Raw genomic sequence first — 17,329 nt, forward strand, 5'->3', positions numbered from 1 at the left:
AATTCTGCCCGAAATCCATATATAATTTCTGTATGTTTAAGTCTATATAAATTAGATTTAAATTAATCAAGTCTAAATTTTAAAAATATGAAATGAGAAATAAAAAACATATAACATATATATGCCGACGGTTTGGCCGTCGGCATATATAGACCACAGATATGCCGACGGCCAGGCCGTCCGCGTAGATAGCACACGTGTTTTCTGACAACTAAAAAAAGTGTACTAACTATGCCAACGGCCTCCGTCAAGGCCGTCGGCATAGTGGTGACGGCGTCAACTCCCCATCCGGTTCTGGGTCGGCGGGCCCACATGTGTGCCGACGGTCCCCATAGGTATAGTGGGGGAGATGCCGGCGGCTAATCTACGCCGACGGTGCCCGTCGGCATAGACGAAGATTTGCCGACGGCTTCTGTACGCCTACGGTGTTTCCTCGGCCGTCGGTGTATCTCCATCTATGCCGACGGGGGCCGTCGGCATAGATAACACCGTCGGCAGCGTCATTTATTCTGGTAGTGGAGCTGCAGCAGCGTCCCGGGCTCCCGGCTGGTCGGTTAAAGTGGAAGCCACGCACAAATCCCCCTTTGACGCCTTGCAGGATGCGGCAATGCTAGCGGTTATTAGGATGTGGTTGCATTTCCCCTGCGAATTCCAAGACACTCCGTTTATGGTTCTATCCCTGGTGCCTGGGCAGAGGAGCCGACCAGACTATCCCGCAGTCGGCGCCGGTGCTGTGGCTGCCACTTCCATGGGGGTTGATTGCAAGGATGTGGTATGTCTTCAGCGGGAGCGTTTCACGTCCTATTTCCATGAACGTCGTGAGTATTGCGACAGTTTGAGGGAGCATACAACCTGAAGACACGACAACTGATCGCGCAGATTATTCCAACCTGGCGGAAGAGTTTATTCTGTGCCCAGCTGGAACGCCGGAGATGAGGCACAGAAAGACGGATCTATCAGAGAGGATTGGCGAGATGTGGGTAGTTCCTGACGATGTTGTGCCGGGAGACTCTGGTTGGTCTGTGTTCGTTTCGGCCAAGGCGCTGCAACAGAGAGAGGCACAAGAGATGAAGCAATTGGAGGATGGGATGCAGCAGCTGACATCTCCAACTGCAGCGTCGTCCAGGGCCAGGCTGTGAGTGAGATGCATGCACCAGTTTCTGTGGATCAATAATAATGGTCACAATCTAACCAAAAACCTGCGTTTTTGTTGTAATTCATGTAGCTTTTGGACTAAGATGGTTTGATTTCAGGACTCGGGGGCATGGCGCCGCGAACTCATGTTGTTGTAATCTGAGACCCCTTGTGTTGTGAACCGATGGATGCGTTGTGACCCTACTATATATGGTGGCTGTTAAGACTTATGGCAAATGGTGAATTGGTGATCATACTGGCTGCACGCCTTCATGTCTTGGCATGTTTGTATTACATGATTTGCATCAAATATACATTCAGTCTCGTAGTTACATCATGTTTTACTAAAGTTGCTCAATGTACAGTGTCACACTCGGATGGAAACCTGCATCTCCAAGATTCATCTCCAGCTGCTGATGCCCGTAGGTTTTCCTTGGGTAGCTCCTTACAAGTTGATACTTTCCTATGCCAGGTATGCCCAAGGAATTAGCATACTTGTAGATTTCCCTTATTGTGTCCGTGTGACGGAAGCTCTGCTGCCTTCTCTCGCCGTTGGGAAATCTTATCATTACCTGCACATAAAAGCAGTGTTCAGTAAACTTCTATGCATAATTTGCAACACTTTCTATATATGTAGGCATCTGAAAAGCAGACATAGATAAACAAAGATAGACCCTCCCCCTCGCGTCGCCTCCCCCTGGGCGACGCCAGGGGCCCCTAAACCCTAGCACCGCAGGTCGCCTCTTGCGCCTCCTTCTGCCTCCGCTGCCGCCGGCGTGGGCCGCGGTGGCGGTGGGCCCGGTGCCGAAGGGCGGGTGGATGCTGCGGGATCTCATTTGAGGCGGCAGGGGCGGCACCTCTCATGGGATCCGAAGGCGGCGGCTGGGGCGGCGATCCCATTCTGTGCGGCGGTGGCCCAAGCACCATAATCGGCGGAGCGGCGGCCCTGAGATGGACGGCGGCGGCGGCAGCGCCCCATCCGGCGGGGTTGGCTGATCTGTGCGGAGATGGTGACGGCGGTGACTGCGGATCCAATGCCCCGATCTGATCCGCCGCGGGGTGGCCTTCCGCCGACCGGCGGCGCTTGGAGGGACCGGTGAGGAGAGGACGGATCTCCGCCGGATTACCGAAGGCGGCGTTCGTCTTCGTGGCGAGGCTCCGCTCGGTTCCAGCCAGTCGCGAGATCGGGACGACGTGGCTTCCGGTGAAAATCGCGCCTGACTGCGGTCATGGCGGCGTCTCGAACGTCGTTCCCTTCTCGAGGCATCGTCGTTGCAGGTCACGTCAACCTGATTGGGAGGTTCCAAGGGAAACCCTAGATCTGGGTCTACCAGATCGGACGATGACGACGTTTTCGATGTCGTTCTTTCTCCTGGGGGCATCGTTTTGGAGTAAGTGCTGGCTGGAGGGGACAAGAGGAGGAGCGGCGTGGAATCTGGCACGTTGACAACAGCGGGTCTCAACGGCATGGAGCAGCGGGGTCTCGTCGGTGGACGTGTGATGATGAACGAGCGCAGGATGGTGGCACTATCTGACATTGTGGTGGCCTTGACGGCAGCTAGACCGGGCAAGGTAGACGCAGCAATACAACACTAAAGATGGATTCGTGGCAGGTGGCTGCGGCGGCCTCATACCCGGCAGGCGTCCTGGTTGAGGAGTGCGTCGGACTCGTGGTTGCCCCATACCCGGCAGGCGTCCTGTTTGGGACCTCAGGTCTTAGATGTTAGGTTTGGCTGCGAGGTCTGTTTGGTATTAAGCCCAGACTATCAGCATCCCTTGATCAACTGGATAGGAGTAGCGACAGATATTGCCTAGACGGTGGCTTTAGTCTTACTATTGTATGACTTTGTAAGGACTTGTGTGAATAATTAATAAAGTGGATGCATGCATCATCCAGGGGGTCCTCCTTCATTTCTATAAAAAAAATAAAAAAATTAGGCATCCGAAACTCCCCTGCTCATGAGTTTTGATATTATCTTGTTGTTGCTATCTATCTATCGCGAGTGTACCCGAGAATTCGTTTAGTTTTCATACCTTGGTGTTTGCTTCCGTTGTGTGTGAAGGTACAGTTTCCTTATGCGCAGGTGCTCTGATCTGGGTTGTCCTGCTAGTTTCTCTACCTGCCTGGCCAGGATATTTCGTGCTTGGCTTTGGCTTTGGCCTTGCGGTTCCCTCCTGAAGAGTCCTTTTGGATCTTTCTTTTTCCTGCACTGACACAGCCAATTGAGATGTCCAAGTCTGAGCAGGGCATGTACTACATTGTACAGCACAGAGTGAAAATTGCTATTGGACCTGATCCTTCCGAAGTGACTCGAGGTAAGCTGCGTCCTGCTCTTGCCGCAGCCGTAGAGCCGATCTCCTCCTCTCTTCCTCCTCAGCCCTAGAGGCTCTGAATGCCGCAGCATGGTCGTCAGCCATCGAGGCTCGAAAAGCAACGCGTTGCTCGTCGATGGTTCTCTGCAACATCTCCACGAGCTCCGACGGCGTGACCGGCCCTTCTACCTGCGAGGAGACAAGATATACTGTAGTTCTCAATAAAAACATGAAAAATTCAATTGTACTCCCTCTATAACCTAATACTCATACGATGGAACGCTAAGCTCCATCTGTTTCTTGACACTGTGAAGTCCAATACTATCGGCTTCGTAGTTCGTACCCGTTGTAGGGCTGTGATGCTTTCGCTGGAGACCGGGGCGACGACGGCGCAGAACGGGAAGCTGCCGGGCTGCAGCGACGCGGCCATGCCCGACCCTTCCCCTCTGCCGGTGACCGCGCCCCAGGACACGAAGTTGGCGTCGAGGAACTCCACCACCACGTCCGAGCAGAGCGTGCCCCGGCAGAAGGGCTCGGTGTACGGGTGGGCCGGGTCGTGGAGGTACACGAACACGTGCTTGCCCTCTCGCCGGGCGATCGCCAGGACCTCGCTGAGCCGGCACCCGTAGAAGAACGGGTGGTGGCCGCCGTACTGCTGCTCGAACGCGCTGAAGAAGAACAGCTCCTCCGGCACGAAGGGCGGAGGAGTAGGAGTGGCAGCTGGAAGAGGAGGCCACTGCGTCGGCGGCTGGTGGTGCTGGGGGACCTGGATGCCCTGCGGGCGGCTCCTCGGAGCCCGGCGGGCTATCGACCTCGACAGCCCTTCCACGATGCTGGACGGGAGCCTCGCGAGGTTCCTGGCGAAGCCGCTGCGGTAGTTCCGCGAGCTCCCGCCTGCGCCATCCCTCGCCGAGCTTGAAGACATGCTACAGCGACAACTCCTCTGTGGCTACCAGAGGATTGTTCAGGAAGCTGAAGTGAGGCGCTTGCTGAGCGTCTCCACTGTGTGCATTTTGCTCTTGCCAATTAAATTAAAGCGGCTGCGTGCACTCCGGATTAAGAAAATGATATATGCTTTGCTTTGTTAAAGAAGGGAAATAAAGGGAGCACATAGGGTTTGCTTTGTGCTTTGTCTCATGCACTTTGAAACAAAGGACATCGGATTCTTCACAGGTGTGTCGATCCTTTAGAGCAGCAAAGTAGGAGATCTGAGACGTGTACGACAAGCTAGTTGCAATGCCGAAACATGTGTAAGCCGAGATTCATCATCAAGTGGTGTCTTATGGCCAAGTGGATGTGGAAGTTACTACAAGGCCAGGGCAGGCTTTGTAGTAACTTCATGAAGTTCAAAGAAAACTTCATGCATGAAAATCATGTTTGAAAGTTTCAAAGAAATCTGAAAAATAATTCCGGATGTTAAGAGGGTGATGTTCTATGCTAAGTTCAAACACATTACCATTTACGAGCTATGAAAAGAAGAAATTCAGTGATGAATAGTGACGTTTTTACTCTTCGGCATTATTCAATATTGATTTTGTTTTTTCCTCCCTCGTAAATGGTAATTTGTTTGAACTCATGAATTTCATGTACTAATAGAATATCACACTCTTAAGATCCCTTTTGTTTAGATTCTTTGAAACTTCAAACGTCGATTCCATGTGGTTTCCACCGAAACTTGATCTCCATGTGATATTCTCTCCCGTTTCAAACGCTCCTTGGGCCCGTTAGACCTGACCGAATGCGGCAAATGGGACGGGTTGGTCAGCCTGCTGGTAGGGAGGCGCATCTTGGACGGACATGATTTCGCCAGCAGGCGCCTAGAGTTGTTGGGCCATTTCTCTAGGGGTCATTATACAAAGAAATCTTCAAGAATTTTGAAGTATGTGACACTATAGTTATTTGGAAGGCGTGTATTCCAGCTAAAATCAAGATTTTCCTTTTGGCGGATCACTCAAGACCGCGTCCCTAGCGGGGATCAGATCCTCAAACAGCATAGGACGGACGATGACAAATGTGTGTTGTGCGGACAGGATGAGACCTGTGACCACATCTTGATTCAGTGTGTAGTGGCACAAGTTGTGTGGAGTGTTGTTCGTGAAGCAATCGAGGCATCATGGCAACCATCCAGCTGTGTGGATTTTCACTCTCTTGTGACGGGAACTCAGGGCAGCAGTTGCAAATTAGCTTGGAATGTGTTCACTGCTCTTGCTTGGTCCTTATGGATAGATAGGAACGAAGGCTCGTGGAGGGGATTGCATTGAACGAAGTCGTGTACGATGCGCCGGGTCTTCAAGGCGTCGCCTTCAAGAAAAAAGCGACACCGGAGCGCCGCCATCGCCTGATCCAAAGATCAAGGTTTCCCTCGAAGCAACATAGAGGAAGAAGAGTAACCATGGCGTCGCCTTCAAAAGGAGAACAACACCCACACAGGCGTCGCCGTCGTCGGTCTGGCAGAGCCAGAGCAGGTTTAACCCCGACAAGCACTTCTCCTCTGAGACGTAGTACAACAGGCCACATCTGCCCGCTGCGCCAACGCCACCGACCCTAGCACTCTGGCCACCACGTCGCCCACACGACCATGGCACCAAGGCAACACCCGAGCCGCGAGCTCCGCCCCCGATCACTACGGCTCCCACCACCAAAGCCGTCCGCCTCGGTATCCATAGCTCCACCGCCACCCTCGCCCCACGCTTACAACCAAGATGACAAAAGAGAGTGATTGACAAAAAGCTACCACTTTAGGGGGTTTTGTCCCACAGAACTACCACTTTTTAAAAAGTGGTCAAAAACTATCAAAAATTCTTAATTTGTGACTAAAAACTACCGCTTTCGAAAAATGATCAGTTTAGACGATTTAAACAGGTTTATGACATGCGGGACCCACCCGTCGGAGCTGACGTGGCTGCAAAATCCCCAATCTCAGTCAAAAAAAAGTCCACTTGCTGCCCCGTACCTTTGCTCTCGAGCCCGCACCGTCGCTCGATCCGCCCGGCGAGGCAGCCACTGGCCGCCGGAGTCGCGGGATCCGAAGAGCACCTGCCCCTCCATCTTCCCGGCGAGGCAGCCGCCAGCGCCGCGGGGCCGAAGAGCACCCGCCCCTCCATCTCCTGGCGAGGAAGTCGCCGTCGCCGGGAGATCCGGCGAGCTTTGGATGCTGCTGCCGTCCCCTGCCTCGACGACCTCGGCTCAGATGGCGTCGTCCTCGTCGGCCTCCCTTCGAGCTGGAGCGCGAGCAGCTCCTGCAGCACCACGGCGAGCAGCTCCTGCAGCGCGAGCACCTCGGGCAGGGAAGGCGCGCACCTCGCTGGCAGGAGCGACTGTTACGCGACGGGGTGCGGGAGGCCCGGGGCGACGGCGGCGAGCGCCGGCGTCGGGCGGTGGCTAGCAGCGGCAGCCCGGAGCGGCAGCAGCAGGCGGCTCGTGAGCGGAGCGGCGCCGGACGGCTGCGGCGCAAACGCAGGCGGGCGGCGGCGGCGCGGCTCGGCAGGCGTGGCTCGGTGGGCACGCCACCGGAGTTTGACCTCCTTCCCTCCCATGCACAGAAGCTGTTTGTGAAAATGCCAAAGAAAGATAGAGAGAGGAGGAAGAAGAATGACGTGTGGGTCCCACCTGTAATAACAGTCAATTGAACGGTCAACATGTTTAAATCGTTTAAACTGTCTATTACCTGAAAGTGGTAGTTTTTAGTCACAAAATTAAGAATTTTTGGTAGTTTTCGACCACTTTTTAAAAAATGGTAGTTCTATGGGACGACGACCCCTAAAGTGGTAGGTTTTTGGTTGGGAAGGGACCTCCTTCCCCACCCCTGCACAGCCCCCAAGTCCGTACCCACCCCCGGGTCGGCTAGATTTGGTCACCACCGCCCCGCCATGCCCCTCCCGGGCAAAGCGAGCTCCCCGATAGCACACCGCCACCAAACGGGAGGCCGGGACGATGCCGTGGCACCCCTGCCAATGGATCATCCCTCAACGGCAGGCAAAGCTGGGAAAAGTCCAGCCCTTTGGGCATCCTGACACATAGCTTGAGGACGGAGCGGGCCTGCTCTCGGATTGGTGCCTCCACCGGAAGACCATGCCATCCAACCACCGCTACACATGCCGGAAGCAGCAGGTGCTGCACCGCCCGCGGCAAGGACGACCACGGAGGCAGCAACAGTCTCGCAGCGCCCAGATCTGGGCCGCCAGCCCCTGCCGCCACAGCCCCGCCCCGACAGCACCTGGGCCCCTCGGCGTCGCCAGCCCTTGCCAGCCGCCCACCAAGGACCACCACCACACCCCGCCGCCAAAGCCCACAGATTGGGAGCTCGCGTCGCCGGGTCGCCGCCATGCCATGGAGGCCGGGAGAACTGGGTGGGGGCTGCCCAGGGAAACGCCCCGCCGCCGCCATCATTGGAGCCCTCCGGGCTTCGCCGGCGGCGGCGCGACGAGAAGGGGGGTGGGGGGAAGCCGCGTGGGAGTCGCCCCAGTGTCGCCAGAGAGGAGGGCATATTTGAGTTCAATGAATTATCATTTAATAGTTTTGCTAAAGCACATTTAGATGTGCCATAAGTATTGCACATCTAAATTATATGCCATTAATCTTACATTGAGATTTGTGTGAATATTTTCTTTTTTTTCTTTTTCTTTTTATACTTGATTCACTCACTGAGATGTGCAATAACTAGAGCACATCTAGATGTGCCCTAGACACAAGCTCACCTCAGAAAGGAAAAAATAAAGGGAAAAGGATGATTGATCTTATAGATGGGAACAAAAACTTCACGAAATCATTTTGAAATGACGAAAATAAGCAATAGCTTATTTAGAACCTTAGCTATCTAGACCATGCAAAGTGTTGCTAAATTAAACTGAAACAACCTTACCGCAGTGGATGTTATGGAGAAGTATGGTAGAGATTAATTTAGCAATGGCATGTTGCAAGTGTCCGAGTATTACATGAGTACCGTCTTGTGTCCATATATAGACAATATCGTTCCATCTATACAATAAAAATGAATATGAACCTTGACGTTGGCTAGCAATTAGTGAAACTGAAAAAGCAACAACAGCACTTGATTGCAAAGTTACTTGTATGTACGCTTAAAAACTTCGCTTGATTGATCAAGATGCCGAAGTTTCGTTTGCCCGACCTCTATGTTCCTACACGTGCAGAGCAAATTATTTTTCAAATCAAGGAATTAAAGTAGAAAGAAGAATATCATGTTGTTCGTGGCACTTACAAGGTCTGCCATGCTACGGTGGCATCATGAGAAATATTCTTCAGAGATACCCATTACTAACACAATCGCGCACATAATAGTCCTTGGCTGATTGATTTGGCTGGTTGCAGACACAAGCACACAAAACACAACAATTCAGTTGATGGTCACACGTATGCATCGTTCTCATATCAATTCTTTACTATATTCCAATTGAGATGCAGTTCGTGGCACCTATTCGCCCTGTCCGCTCGGCCGTCGCGGTGATTGCCTGCTCGCCACTGGTGCCGACCGCTCACCACTGGCAGTCTCCGCCGGCTCCCTGTCACCTCTTGCGCGGTCGCACCACTCCGCGTGTTCCCTGGTCGCCGCTCGCCCATCTCGCTCACTGCCCAATGTTGTTGGTTAGAATGCAGGCCTGCAGGTAATCCATGGACAGGTTGTAGTTCTGCTTGGGATCAGTGTTTGGTAGGAGTCAATCCATCTAGCACACAGAACATATCCACTCTCAGATAGAAAAGTTACATAAACTCATTTACGAAATACCCTGCTCTAAACTAACTCATGTGAAAAAATGAATCTAGTAGAAGTGCAAATTAGCAGCAGTAAAAATTGTAAGAAGCCCAGTGACGGAGCTTGAGCATAATCCAAGATGGGGCCATCAGCTGAAGGTAGGCAAATTAACAGGAGAGGAGGGGCTAATCTCTAGTTTAAACACTAGCTAGTTGGGCCTAAAATAGAGCATATTCTACAATTGTTGTAAAAGTTAATTTGAGGGGGGGGGGGGGGGGGGGCATTGCCCCCGTTGGTCTACACGAAGCTCCGCCACTGAAGAAGCCCTCAGCTCAAACTATAATATAGCTAAAAAACTAATTAATTTAACAATTGTGTTATATATGAATTAAACAACCACTTACAATTGTGTTATATATGAATTAAACAACCACTTGATCGAAGATTCAATAATTGGAACACTGCAATTTTATTTAGGAATAAGTATATTTTGCGTTCCTTAATTCTTTTGGAAGTATAGAGATGGTCCCACAACTTCAAAACCAGTAAAATTTAGTCTCTCAACTTTCAAAACCGGATAAAGTTAGTTCCTGCCTCGGTCAAACCTGGTTTATCTATGACGTGGCATGGCAAAGCGGTATTGAACAGTCCATGTAAAGCACAGCCGGCAACACTGGAGACAGGTACGACACGGGGTGAGGCGCCCCGTGCTTTTCCTGCTGGCTGCACCCTCCTTGGCGCTCCATCCAGTGGCGGAGGAGACGGGCGATTTGTTGCATGACGGCGACGGCGGCGCTCCAGCATGTGGTGAGACGGAGGCGAGTTGTCGCACGTCGACAATTTCCAGCGCAGGCACGACAATGGAGGTCATGGGCGCATCTATGGCAGCAGCCCCGTGGAGGATCCTCGCTTCCTCGGCCCCGCGGAGGCCTGAGGTGCAGAGGCCGTTGCATGGCGCTGGTCTACTCGGCAACAACGGCCGTGTGCTGTAGATGGGCTTGTATCCTGAACCTCATATCCACCCACAAGCATGACCCCCGCTCCTCCACGTTCGTGCAATCATGCCTGGGCTGCTATCAGGAGCATCTTCAACATCTGGAGCTTGTACCAATGTACCATGCATGTACTCGTCAAAAAAAAATGTACCATGCATGCGCGGCCTCATGTACACGTCGCTGAGGTGGCCGGGGAGGTGTGGTGCGGCGAGGCGCGTAGGGCAGCCCAAAATGGGGCGTGGCTTGTCAGTCGTTGGTGATAATCGGTCGTGGCAAGCTGCAGCAAGCACGACTGTGTACATGCAGACATTGCATGCTATGTGCTCGATGAAATGTACACACTTTAGATAGATGAAAGGAAAGAGAAATATTGCCACATGGACCAAAGACCGGTCAAACATGTATGACCTGTTTGGTTTTAGTCAAAATCGTGTCCATGTCGGTAGGAAACCACTTGAAAGCGGTATGAGGGACTAAACTTATCCGGTTTTAAAAGTTCAGGGACTAAGCTTTGCTGGTTTTGAAGTTGAGAGACCATTTTTATACTTTTAAAAAAATTGAGGGACGGGAAATATATTTTTCCCTTTTATTTATATGGACATATACTAAAGACAATTTAGGCATGGAAGAGAAAAGCATCACCTCCAATCATTAACATTGCATTATTCCGACGTAGAATTGGCACTGACTCCTCTAGATGAACAGCGATTCCAATGTACCTCTTACAGGAATAGCAAGTCCAGTGTCAACGGCAATATACAATAGTAAGAAGCATCTGAAATCTCGAGGTCCATAGCAATTAGAGTCCTTCTTAAGAACTTTTCCTGCTTCGATAACCACATATGAGCTGGCCAGAGAAGCGTGAACAATGAATGCATTACTGGTCACATCTCTCTCTCTCTCTCTCTCTCTCTCTCTCAAGTAGAGCACTACATTCCACACCAATTAATCAGTGATTGCATCACAACACAGTGGATTATCTTGATCAACTCCTAACAGGATTCAAGTCAGCATTGGAATCTGCAGGAGGACCGTGGATCAGCAATCTGAGGAAGGAAATAGTCGTGACAAAAATAATAAAGATGCTGTAATCACTTGATATATAAGCATGCCCATTACATAATAGTGTAAAATAACTGATTAATTAGAACAATACAAACAGAACTGAAAATATCCTGTTAAATTAGGAAATCAGAAACATTGTTCAGCTTACTAAAAATCAAGCTTCATTTAACAACATGAGAGCTCAAACTAAGTTCAGATGGCTTCTGTTCAAGAAAACGTTCAGCAGTGTAGTGCTATTGCTCTATGCTAAAATACAATTCCCAAGCAAGAGGGAATTCACACAACTTTGATGATTCAAGATGCTGCCGTTGAAGCCATTCTTGTCCCGTACTACAAAACAAAGATCAAAGCAATTCATCGCCATAACAAAAGAGGTGCAATGTGTAATTATGCTACCAATAATAGTTCAAACTGTCACCAGATCATGAGCATAGGGTGTAACACAATTTAGGCAGTGTTAAACCCCGATTTTCTCATGGCTTGTGAGAAATTCAAACAATAGCCATCGGCCATTGCCATGGAGTCTGATATCTCCTACCCTGAAAAATCTCATACTAGCAGCTCCAGGTGCGAAAGTGCCTTTCTGTTCCCAAGCTCATTTGAGCTCGGTGAACAGTAAAATCAAAAAAAATTCAAAAATTCAAAAAATTCCAAATTTTTTTTTGGGAGAAACATTGACAAAAGTTCTAAGTGCTTGCAAAAATTCATCATGAATTCACATTCCTGTAAAGCGTGGCAAAAAAAACAAATTAAGTGCTCCAAAATGCTTTTAAAAGTAGCTTTTTCAGAGTACTGATTTTGTTTTTTTTTGCCACGCCTTTTAGAAATGTGATTTCATGGCGAATTTTTGCAAGCACTTAGAACTTTTGTGTATGTTTCTTCCAAAAAAATTGGATTTTTTTTAATTTTTTTTTGATTTAGTTTTGATTTTACTATTCACCCGAGCTCATTGGAGCTCGGGTGCAGAAACTCAGGTGATGATTCAACACTTATATTTAAGAAATATTCCTAAGCCAACGCAAATCAAGATGATCGGGCATCGACAGTGTCGCCGTCTCCGAGGCGTTGCAGGTGTGGTTGGTAATGAGGCCCACTATCGCGTCCCCTCGCCGGGCCTCCGGACAATGGCGATGAGGATCTGGCGAGGAGGATCTAGTGGGATTTCGGTCGCCTGTATGCGGACAGCCGAACCGCGGATCCGGTGGAGGTCGCCCGATTCCCAGCGTCAGATCATCTCCCCACTGCCCTGAGGTCGTCCACAAGCGGCCACCTCTGCCCTGAGATTCATCCATGATTCCATGGGACAGAATCGCCGTTCCACGCGTGGTGCTCGACGCCTTGACAACACCGTGTAGGAGGCAGTGGCGGAGCCAGGAATTTGCTGCTGGGTATTCTTTTCATTTTTTTTATGCCAAAGCAACACAATAGAACAATAAATGTACAACAAGATGATAATATTAATGACTCAATGACCATACATCAATAATAGTAGCAAAATATCATTGTGACAATATCTCTAACAATTAAGAAAAATTACAAATAGCAAAGGAAATTACAATATAACTTTACGATCCCCTTTCTGGAAGAGATTGATGACATCCTCATCTTTCACTTGCCCGAAGAATTCTCTCTCAACGAATATAACCAAGCAATTGTTCAAATATTCATCACCCATTTTGTTTCTTAGTGAATTCTTCACGTATTTCATCGAGGAAAATACCCTCTCAACGCTAGCAGTGGCTACCGGAAGAATGAGAACCAACTTAAGAAGCTTGTAAACAATATAATATTGTTCATTCTTTCTTATCTCAACCATCAAAACTGAAAGCTCACATAGACTCTTCAACTTGCTAAACCTTTTATCCTTACGCACATGAGAAATGAACATACTTAATTGCCACGGAAGTCTTGACAATTCATCATTTGTGAAATCCTTAGCATAAAACTTTCTAGCAAGCCTAACCAACTTCTCTTTATCATAAGCAGCAAATGAATCACGTGGACTGAATGCTGCCATGCAAGTAAGTAGTTCAGTGTTTACCTCATCAAATCTTGCATTCAGCTCTTGAAGTTGCCTATCAATGACACCCACAAACATTTCAACCTTGAAACGTTGGTAATTCTTTGCGCCATTGAAGAACCCTCTTCTTGGTCTCCCAGCAGGATAGTAAGGAGCCTCCATGTCAACAACTTTGATCTTGTGCTTTACACAAAAAGAAGTGACATTCTCAAGAAAATCATTCCACCCTTCATCTTCTCGCAAGCATTGCAAGTGCAGCTTTGTGAGATCAACAATCTCCATAGCATTAACAATATCTTGATCTTTTTTTTTTGCAAAGCTCTACTCAAGTCATCGGTACATTCAAATATTTCTTGCATCAAGTGTGCCATGAAAACAAATTCAAATGTCCGAAATGATGTCAACATAGTCATTGCTGCTACTGCCTCTGTGCCATTATACTCTTTTGCAATCCTTATGAGAACACGCCTTATTGCCGGATACATAGAGATAACATGGTTGACAGTCTTGTAGTGAGAGCCCCAACGAGTATCACATGGCCTTCCAATACCCATTTCTTGATTCAAACCCGTCCCGGTTTCTACTTCTTCCAACTCTAATGCAGCAATAAGTTTCTCAGCTTGAGCTATTCGAAGCATTCTCATCTTTTTACAAGAATAGCCTAGAACATTTAGCAAACATGCCAGCTGTTGAAAGAACCAATTACAGTCACCACTCTCCTTTGCAACAGCAACAAGAGTTAATTGTAGTTGAAGGGCAAAGCAATGGACATAATAGGCATAAGGAGACTCATCCATAATTAGTTTCTTCATGCCATTAGCATTACCTTTCATATTACTAGCCCCATCATATCCTTGCCCACGGACCATTGCAAAGCTCAAATTGTATGCCATAAGCATGTCCTCAATTGCAGCTTTAAGTGTTAAAGAGGAAGTGTCTTCAACATGGGCAAGACCAAGAAATCTCACAACTGTCCATCCTTTCTTATCCACATAACGCAAGTAAACAGCTAGTTGTTCATTCTGGTACATATCACTAGACTCATCTGCAAGTACTGCAAAATGTCCACCATCAAGATCTTCAATGACTAGTTTAGTAGTCAGCTGGGCACAACATTTGATCAACTCTTGTTGTATATCATGGCAAGTCATCTTACAATTTTGTGGAGCATTCTTTATAACCACCCTATCAACCTCTTCAAAGTTTCCTGCTAGCCAATTTAAAAGCTCAAGGAAATTTCCTTTATTTAGTGAGTCATCACTTTCATCATGTCCTCTAAATGCCAAACCTTGGTGCAATAGGAATCTTAAACATGTGAGTGTCCATGTCACACGGAGCTTATATAGAACCTTGTACTGTGTGGTGTTTGAAGCAATGGACTCCCTAATTGATGTTGTAGGTGTAGTGAACATATCATACTTTTCTTGAGCTTCAGCATGAGCACTACTAACAGCACCAATATGCCTCTTCAATCTAGCTTTCAAGTTCCAATTATTAAACCCACCGTTCACGAATGCATCTCCTCCGGGACTTTTTGTTTTATCCTTGAACAAGTAGCAAACAAAGCAGAAAGCAGCCTCTTCTTGCACACTATACTCAAGCCACTTATAATCCTTAAACCAAGTAGGGCAAAAGCGACGGGGATGTCCACTAAAATCTCTGATCTCAAACTTATGATCCTTTGGTTGACAAGCACCCAAGTCAATGTATCTCCTTCTAACTCTATCTTGGTCATTGGCATGATATGAAGATATGGGAAGTCGCTTGCCGGGATCACGTTCCAGAGCTGCCAAATCTGCTTCAAATTGGGGCATTGATTCATCATCTTCATCGACCGCTTCATCATCTTCTACAATTGGAGTTGTCTACCTCTCCGGTTATGGAGCTTCGTCATGTATTTGCACTAGTGCTAGCTGCAGATTGCTCTCGACCTCAACGGAAAGAGAAGTTGGTGTGGATGTAGGAGTTATTTTCCTTGTCTTTGAAGATTTGTCCCACATTTCAAATATGGTAACACCCTTGTTCTTCATCTGCATGACAATCACATAAACAAAATAGAAATCAGTGACAGGGACAATGTGGCATGGCCTAATGTACATGGGACAAACACTTCAATTTTCATAGTAAACAAGAAACGAATCACATAGTAAAGGAAGTTATTGCAATTTCAGTTTACTATATTTAAATTTACAAGCACTCACTGAATAAACTACAGATTTGTTAGAAACAGAGGGAAAGAAACAGAGGAAGTGAGGAACCGAGGCTGGACCTGCTGCCTGCTGCTGCTGGACGACGCTGTCGCCGGACCTGCTGCCTGCTGCTGCTGGACGGAGGGCGATGCCGGCAGCCGCCGCGCTGGGGAAGCCGGAGGCAAACTGGCGGCCTTCCGTTCTGGCGCTTGGCGGAGCCGCGGAGGAGAGGGCCGGACGGAGGAGAGGGGAGCTGGGAAGGGGAGGAAGATGGCCGGAGGGGAGGGGAGGAACTGAGGGAGAGGCGAGAGGAGAAGGCCGGCCGCCGGACCAGAATCGCTCGCTGCCGCCGCCGGAGCCTCAGCTAGCGCTAGGTTAGGGGAAGGGGAAAGGGCATTCGATTTCGGTCTGCTACTCACGCGCGAGACCAGACACCCGGTCGCTCATGCCTGGCGCCCCGCGTCATTGCGTTGCTGTGTTTGGGCTGGGCATTGGGCCATTGGCTGGGCCAAGTAAGTCTACATCGTATATTGATATATGTAGTAATTTTTTTTTGCACAAAATTCTTTGGTACTCCAGGGAATACCCAGGAATACCCCCAGCTCCGCCATTGGTAGGAGGTCATGACAAAGTGCAGAGGTGCCTCCCGTGTGGCGGCGGTCTCGGAGATGGCGGCGCCAAGGTTCGAGAGGAGGGAATGGCAATTTGGGGGCGGTAGGGGGTCTTGGTCCAGAGGCTGGTAGTCGTTGGCCATGAGGAGAGGACGGCGGCGTGTGGGCATCGAGGAGGTGCAGGCGACGGCAAGACCCTTATGTCATCGGGATCGAGGTCCAGGGCGTGCGTTGGGTTAACGTGCCGGCCAAAGTTGGCTGCTGTGAAAGGTGGGCGTGGAATACAGTCAGGCGAAATATAGGAGCGGTGGGAGGAGGATGGGATGTGAGGCGAAAATACCAACTCCATAGGAGTAGAGAGATATTATAATGTCATGTCATACTATTATATCCTTCTTTCCTTATTTAGTTGTATGTCATCCCATCTAAATTGTCTAGTCGGCATGCATGATACTTCATATGATACTCCAACTACGGGAGGTCTAAAGCATTAAGACCCAATATATTGGGAGTGCCCATATGAGATAAACTCTCGTATGTACCAAGAAACATTTGCTTCGAACAAACCAGTAACCATGGGTAACTTTTGCCTTAAAAACATACGACATACGTTACGCATCCATGATATATATTCAACATCCCACGCTAGGGTCCCTCACATTAAATCTCCCTATAGTACGCCAAGTATATTGGTGTTCATGTGCGTGTATCCTCAATGAAAATGTCAATGGCATGCATTACCAGTCCATACTTAATGGCAAGATATAGAGAGCATATGTTATCGGTGCCAAAACATCATGCCCGTCATTATAATCGCTAGTTTTCATATAATTTACGGTCCACAAGGGTGTTTGCTTATCATCTATTGCTAAGTTTGCAATAGCACGTACCTGTGTGTTCACAAGACTATTGGCTTAGCTTCTTGTTTCTTAATTTGTAGAAGCTTGAGCTCGTAGAGTTACGTGGAATCTTCTCGCCCAGCATTGTGAATTTGACAACACAATAATGCCTGCAAGATCAAGCATTAATTAGTTATGAAATCTATGATTTGTTCCTCATGAAAATGGTGTACAGATAGATCTCCAATAAAAATGGTTTTGTTATCGTTATTGTCACATATCTTCATTTCAGGTTTTTAGATGATAACAATATAATTGAAGGAATACCATAGGAGATTGGGAATCTTTCAAGTCTGACAAATCTTAAACTTGAAAATAATCAATTCAGTGGCTCAATATCCGATTCTCTTGGCCGCTTTTCAGAACTGCAAAATCTATAAGGCAGACTATGAC

General features: G+C 48.6%; 3 protein-coding genes across 12 annotated transcripts in view; all 3 read right to left on the minus strand.

The window, feature by feature from the left end:
* Positions 1-1,371: 1,371 nt before the first annotated feature.
* On the minus strand, positions 1,372-6,517 carry LOC125509756 (plant UBX domain-containing protein 10). The gene is made up of 5 exons (XM_048674792.2): positions 6,401-6,517; positions 3,791-4,390; positions 3,427-3,636; positions 3,169-3,339; positions 1,372-1,706 (listed from the first exon to the last, which is right to left on the minus strand). The coding sequence occupies exons 2-5, from the start codon at positions 4,370-4,372 to the stop codon at positions 1,479-1,481; spliced, it is 1,191 nt and encodes a 396-aa protein (XP_048530749.2). The 5' UTR covers positions 4,373-4,390; positions 6,401-6,517; the 3' UTR covers positions 1,372-1,478.
* A 2,202-nt stretch (positions 6,518-8,719) lies between these two features.
* LOC125509757 (uncharacterized) overlaps positions 8,720-17,329 on the minus strand; it is a 31,436-nt gene continuing 22,826 nt past the window's right edge. For 4 of the 10 annotated variants that reach the window (XM_087526450.1, XM_087526452.1, XM_087526449.1 and 1 more), the window contains 2 exons: positions 16,928-17,046; positions 15,051-15,267 (listed from right to left, as the gene is read on the minus strand). In XM_087526450.1, coding sequence (XP_087382576.1) covers positions 16,944-17,046 — 103 coding nt within the window. In that variant the 3' untranslated portion in view covers positions 15,051-15,267; positions 16,928-16,943. Of the gene's footprint in view, positions 9,063-10,767; positions 11,173-11,229; positions 11,548-15,050; positions 15,268-16,927; positions 17,047-17,329 lie in introns of those variants that run through there. The other 6 variants (XR_015604931.1, XM_087526448.1, XR_015604932.1 and 3 more) reach the window with 4 other exon arrangements.
* LOC147971937 (uncharacterized) lies at positions 12,657-13,666 on the minus strand. The gene has a single exon (XM_087526446.1). It carries the CDS (start codon positions 13,517-13,519, stop codon positions 12,770-12,772), a length of 750 nt encoding a protein of 249 aa, XP_087382572.1. The 5' UTR covers positions 13,520-13,666; the 3' UTR covers positions 12,657-12,769.

This window comes from Triticum urartu, chromosome 5A (genome assembly GCF_056163025.1).
Source record: "Triticum urartu cultivar PI428250 chromosome 5A, HENAU_Tu73, whole genome shotgun sequence".
NCBI lineage: Eukaryota > Viridiplantae > Streptophyta > Magnoliopsida > Poales > Poaceae > Triticum > Triticum urartu.

What these genes read in the sequence shown, in the direction of transcription:
- LOC125509756 (XM_048674792.2), bottom strand. Translation starts at nt 4,372, where the DNA reads ATGTCTTCAAGCTCGGCGAGGGATGGCGCAGGCGGGAGCTCGCGGAAC. An exon ending in GCATCACAGCCCTACAACGG is followed by an intron (nt 3,637 to 3,790) that starts GTACGAACTACG and finishes GTCTCCTCGCAG; the next exon opens with GTAGAAGGGCCGGTCACGCC. An exon ending in AGTCACTTCGGAAGGATCAG is followed by an intron (nt 3,340 to 3,426) that starts GTCCAATAGCAA and finishes GTGTCAGTGCAG; the next exon opens with GAAAAAGAAAGATCCAAAAG.
- LOC147971937 (XM_087526446.1), bottom strand. Translation starts at nt 13,519, where the DNA reads ATGGAGATTGTTGATCTCACAAAGCTGCACTTGCAATGCTTGCGAGAA.